Below are 6,000 nucleotides of genomic sequence, written 5' to 3' on the forward strand. Positions count from 1 at the left end.
GGAGGTCAAACCCCAAGGGGACCAAAAACGCCAAAAAGGAGATGAAAACAGCAAACTAAACAATAGCACAGACCAAAACAAAGCTACGGGGATAGCCAGGCCGCCAAAGAATTCCACTGAGAGGGAAAAGAGGGGCAGGGACAAAGGAGGGAGAGGAACAGGGATAGTAATGCAGCCTGGAAAGTAAGGAACGGAGACTGCAACAGCTCAGGTCCCAGTGCACACCACACACATATCCGGAACGCGTGGGTTGGCCTTTAGACATGCACAGGGAGGAAAGTAAGAGAAAGGAAGGAACAAAGGAAAGGAAAGAAGAGAGGTATCAAACACCGCAGTGGAGAAGAAGGTAAAGAGAAGAAGCAAGGAAAAGAGGACAAAGGCACGACAGACTTTTGATGTAGAGAGCAAAGAAGAAAAACTATGTCTTAGGGTTACAAGCATCCATCTCCGGACGTAGGCACGAAACGTACTCCCCAACAGAGGGATAGGAGGAAGGGAAGAGGCTGCGGGAGGGGGGAGGATGAGGAAAAGGAAGGTATGGAACCTGGAAAGGAAAGAGAGCCATTCAAGCTCGGGGTCTCATGCTCGCCACACACACACACACACACACACACACACACACACACACACACACACAAAAGACTTGTGGACCCCCTGGAAGAAACAGGTCCTAGATGTAGCGAAAGCTGATAAAACTCCATACGTCGCCATAACTTTTGCACAGACAGTCTTACTGGGAGAAAGTCGGAAGCCAGTTTCGAAGCTCCGTGAGTGGAGACAATCGAGACATCCTTGAAGAAGTTTTTCAAGAAGTCCTGTGTGTTGAGAGCTGTAGTAGATGCAAAATCGTTGACAAAGAGGGAGCCCCAAAACATCGGGAATGAGACAAGGTATAATTGGATTTACAGCGATGGCAAATAATGCCTGGGGCACTACTTTCTTGGAAGAAAGTAGGGATAGAGTAGTGTTCACCCGCACCTTAAACGTGCACTCTGTCATAAATTCACAAATGATAGGGGTAGCCAACATCGAAAGCCCAAAGAGAACAATGTGTGGTATGCACTCTCCAGATCAAAAAATATTGCTACCGTTTGGCGTTTTTGAGAAAATTGTTCACGAGATATGTGGAAACAGCAACAAAATGGTCAATTGCAGAACAATGCATTCAGTAACTACATTGGGCCATTGTTAAAAGGTTTCAAGACTCCAGCCACCAGCCAAAAACTGCAATTTAATCATACACTCCAAAACCTTACAAACACTACTCGTGAGAGAGATTGGGCGATAGCTGGACGGGAGACGACAGGAATGACGATAGCTTCCCACCATCTTTGAGGAAAGATACTGTCAACACAAAGTCAATTATAAAGGTGAAGGGGCAGCAAAGACTAGGGTATGAGAGGTGCACCAACATTTGGACGTGCATACCGTTATCCCGGTGCAGATGAGGAGAATGCATGTCTAAGGTCCCGCATTGAAAAAATGGCATTACTGCTTTCACGATTTTGAGAGGAAAAAGCAAGAGGTTGCTCTTCCACTACCCGTTTCTTTGGGAGAAAAGCTGGTGGGTAATTAGAAACAAAGTTTCAACCCAGTGAATTAGAGATTGCGACTGTGTCCACTAAGGTATCCTGTGTGACAGCGCAGAGGTCAGGGAAAAACCGGACAGGGTAGGTATCTGTCGGATTCACCTCTGAACAACTGATGGGGGAGTGAAAGTGTTAAAGGAGCTGGTAAAGAAGTTCCAGCTTGCCTTCTTGCTATTATTATGATGCGACGGCATCACACACGGAACCCCGTGAAGTGCACGTCTCCATCCCGTATTGTGTCATGGCAGGTCTCATTCCACCAAGGAACTGGCGGGATGCCGGAGCAAAGAAAAGGTAGATGGTACTGAACGTTCCGCAGCTGTAAGAATAACTTCCATAACATGAGTGACCTTATCATTGATGCTGGGAAATTAAAGGTCATCAAGTGTTGCTACAAAGGAGGAAAGTGTCCAATCTGCTTGGGAAACCTTCCAGTGTCTTGGGTGCATTGATAGCAGTTGTAGCAATAATCAAAGGACACATGGAAAATGCTCACTAGAGAGTGTATCAGCAATACCGAATCATTCAAAACACTGAGCTTTTATAATTTCAAAGAAAGAATTGCTTCACATCCTGTCTTGTCATTACTCCACCGATACCTGCTGATGAGATCACCTTGGCAGGGAGACAAGGAATTGAATTCATTAATATTTCCACAGTTCTGAAATGTGTCAAACATCTTTTATTTGTGTCATCAGAAATTTCTGCCAAATGTAACATGTTGCACACTATCTTCACTGCAATTTTGTCATAGCTAATTAAAAACTTAATACTTTCTCTCTCATTAAGTATAAAATCAAGGGTGTGAGGCAAACATTTCCACTTAATTTGTTACAGATGTAACAGTGAACGAATACCCTTAACTCCTTTGGTTACTAAAATGTGAAGTGTTTCCAAACATTATTTGAAGATATCTAAATAACTGAGAACAATTACACATCAAAGAAATTTATTTTGCACCAAGCTGCAATGCAACAAAAGCCATCACTTGTTCCTCCACTTTATTTGAGTAGTTCATCAGTTCTTTTTCCACTAACAACATAATGTATGCTTCATTATGGGGGTGAGGTGTTTTTATTAGTACTGCTGAAGGGAGAAGCACCTTTTGTTAATAGTTCAGCGTGTGCAAGTATTAGTGAACATATTTTTTTCACAGTTTAGAAACTTTATTTAGTTGAACAATGATTGGAAGCCAAATAAACAACAGTCATTTCACCCGTTAATGTTGCTTTGCATAAGAAATAGGATTTGACACCGGCATCATATTCCACAGGATACAATGATGCCACCGAAGAAATAAGACAATACTTTAGAATTCTAGATGTGAATGAGGAATTCTACACAATTTACTAAAAGTAAGAGATCAACACCAGTTTCAAAGGCATATCACTGAATATTAAGCACTGAAGACCCCACTATACTACAGAACCATGATTGTACCCAGGTGTTAACCTCTAAGAAGTACATAGACGATCGATAATGTTTCTCTTCAGGGCTTCAAAAATATGGAAACTGCATGGGGAGAGGTTGGGGCTGTATGAAGCATGTGTAAGGGCTTCCTAGTGAAACTTCAGTACACTTAAAACAACCTTGGCAACATGTTGGTCCATCTAAATGTTCGATTACAAGGCAGGAATTTTACTAGGGTGCCCTTACAAAACCCCTGTACAGTCCTGATCTCTCCCCATGCAATTTTCTTATTTTTGAAGTACTGAAGAAAGACATGGCTTTTAAGTTGCTTCAGATGAAGAGATGTACACCTTGTTAAATCATAGTTCCACTGGAAAATGCAAACATTTTTATGTGAAGGCACTGATCATCTAGTCCCACACTGGGATAAATTCGACAGTTATTGCGATTACTTTTTGAAATAATAAACAGTTTACTTCTTTCAACCTGGCCTGTTTCAATTTTGATTGGGCCCTTACACTATTTCAGAAATCATACATCCTGACTTTCTATTTATATACAGAAACACAAAATATACTGAATTTCAGTTTTCCATTATGGTTTAGCTTTCAATGAAATTACCGTTTGTGGTTTCCAATGGTATTACTGTCAGAGGCAGCAAAGGACTTAAACCGAGTAAAGAAATCAAAAGGGTATATATTGCAAACTGCAAGATAAGCTGTTCTGAGAAACAATGTCACCATCTAACGTAAACTGTGAAGGAACACACATAGTTGATAATCCGCAGTTGTATGAACCATTCAGAAAGTAATTCGCTGATTGAGAATTCGCTCCGGGCGTACACAAATTTTCACGTCACTATTGGGCAGTTAATGTGTGATGCCAGGGATTTCGAAGTTGGCGTATTAATTTTGAAATTTGTTTGGGTGTCTCTTTCTGAAGGTATGTTGTATGGTTATGAAACTGGATCAAATAGTAAACACTGGTAGGAAATCGCAGCTGCTTAATTATAGTTCTAACAAAACGAAACTTAGTTATGTTAATTCATTGTTTCCCAAAGGCGATGTCATCTTTTTAATTATTGCAAAAAGAAGTAAACAGAACAATTATAACTTAACTTACAATTGTGACAGTAAAGATTGGTAATTTAAAAAACTTTATTACTGTAAAATTGTCTATGTACACAAGTTATTCACAAGATACTGTGCAAATGGTGCTCACGATTGATCATGTGAGCAGAGGTATCAACACTCTTCCGCTCTATTGCGAGGAAGTTACTACCTCAAATCATCACTATTAGAGATTCGTTAAGTGTTAATATGCAAATTGCGATTAATTACCCTTCAAGTGTTGGGCCATAAGACCGGGCTTGCTGCGTCCAGCGCGTATATTTCTCACCTTTATAGGTACTTTCGTCAGGTAACTGAATGACGCTGCCAAACGCAAGATTTGGCCACCCTAGAGCAGATAAATGTGAAATAATCTCAATCGGAATCACTCTAAAATGACATATAACAGGTTTATAACTCCATGTGATGCTACTTACGCCTTCCAAAACACCACCATCTATGTCTACTGGCTGTGCTGCCATTTCGGAAGCAGTAACAACGGAAATCTTATTATCAACGCAATATTGCTGCACAATTGTTTTTCCACCCACACATTCCCATACTCCGCTCGCCGACACCAAACCCCCTAAACCGGCGAATACTGTCACTGTCAACCGCAGCGGGAGTAACATTTATACCAAAGATAATAAACAAAAAGAAATCTAGACATAGGAATGATGAAATAGTGAATCAATGATGTGTGTACCGAAGAGGGTTGGGTTGTTTGGCGATGGAGACCTGACAGCGAGGTCATCGGTCTCATCGGATTAGGGAAGGAAGTCGGCCGTGCCCTTTCATAGGAACCATCCCGGCATTTGCGTGGAGCGATATAGGGAAATCTCGGAGAACCTAAATCAGGATAGCCGGACGGGGGATTGAACCGTCGTCCTCCCGAATGCGAGTCCAGTGTCAAACCACTGCGCCCCCTCGCTCGGTTGTGTACCGAAGAGATAGAAAACTTTATCTCTTCGGTGTCTATCATGGACTAAAACAGCATATATTCATAGGATTATTTCAGAAGAAAAACAGTCTAGGTTCCTAAGTTATTTAACATCAATGAATCATTTCACTCTTTTGGGGCAGCATCATAAAGCCATATAAAATAGAAATTGGACGCTACAGTAATTGGCTATGTAATCCATCTGCCATAAAATCATATAAAATGCGAAGTGGACCTTGAGCACGCCAGCTGACAGCGGCACAAAATAGGGCCAAATTAGAAAATAAACAACATATGAGCAGTACACAGTGCAGTGTTCGTTTGGCTCGCACACATATATTAGAATAATATTTTTGTATGTGCCAACGCGAACAGCATTCTGCTGCATGCGTCTCATACAGCGTTTATCTTGTAATCATGGCCCTATTTTATACCGCTATGCCGCAGTCAGCTGGTGTGCTCTAGGTACACTTTGCATTTTATATGATTTTATGAAGGATAGATTACATATCCACTTCATTTTCAATTTTATGTGGCTTTATAATGGAATGGTTACATATTTAGCTACTTTTACACAATCTGATGAAGCCCCAAAATGGTGAAACTTTGCAACCAAGACTGTTTTTATTCAGAAATAGTTCGAGACTTGTTGCTGTGGTACCTTGCCACAATGTAATGGGAACATTTTTATATTCATTGGATAGATAAAACCCACCGTATATGGGCTTCTACTAAAATGACAAATACAGTATGGCGTCTTGCTTTGTGATGCAGGGAGCGTTTTTATTTCCTATTGCTTTTACTCAACATATCGCCGAAAAATCTGAAGAAATAGCTCCTCAAGTGAAACAGAAGGAAGTGACATCACAAAACTCGTAGAGCTCCACGTCAACTTTAGTTATCTCTTCCCGTATGCCGATGGCTTCAGTCACAGCGCAGCTATCCTTCCCCC

The 6,000-nt window shown here is 41.1% G+C and overlaps 1 protein-coding gene across 1 annotated transcript in view; it reads right to left on the reverse strand.

The window, feature by feature from the left end:
• The window catches only part of LOC126273050 (RNA 3'-terminal phosphate cyclase-like), an 80,185-nt gene extending 75,444 nt beyond the window's left edge, over window positions 1-4,741 (reverse strand). The window contains exons 1-2 of the mRNA XM_049976446.1: window positions 4,546-4,741; window positions 4,340-4,457 (exon numbers count right to left, since the gene is read on the reverse strand). Coding sequence (XP_049832403.1) covers window positions 4,340-4,457; window positions 4,546-4,740 — 313 coding nt within the window. The 5' untranslated portion in view covers window position 4,741. The remainder of the gene's footprint in view (window positions 1-4,339; window positions 4,458-4,545) is intronic.
• Window positions 4,742-6,000: the final 1,259 nt, after the last annotated feature.

The sequence above is a fragment of the Schistocerca gregaria genome, chromosome 5, assembly GCF_023897955.1.
Source record: "Schistocerca gregaria isolate iqSchGreg1 chromosome 5, iqSchGreg1.2, whole genome shotgun sequence".
In the NCBI taxonomy this organism is placed as follows: Eukaryota; Metazoa; Arthropoda; class Insecta; order Orthoptera; family Acrididae; genus Schistocerca; species Schistocerca gregaria.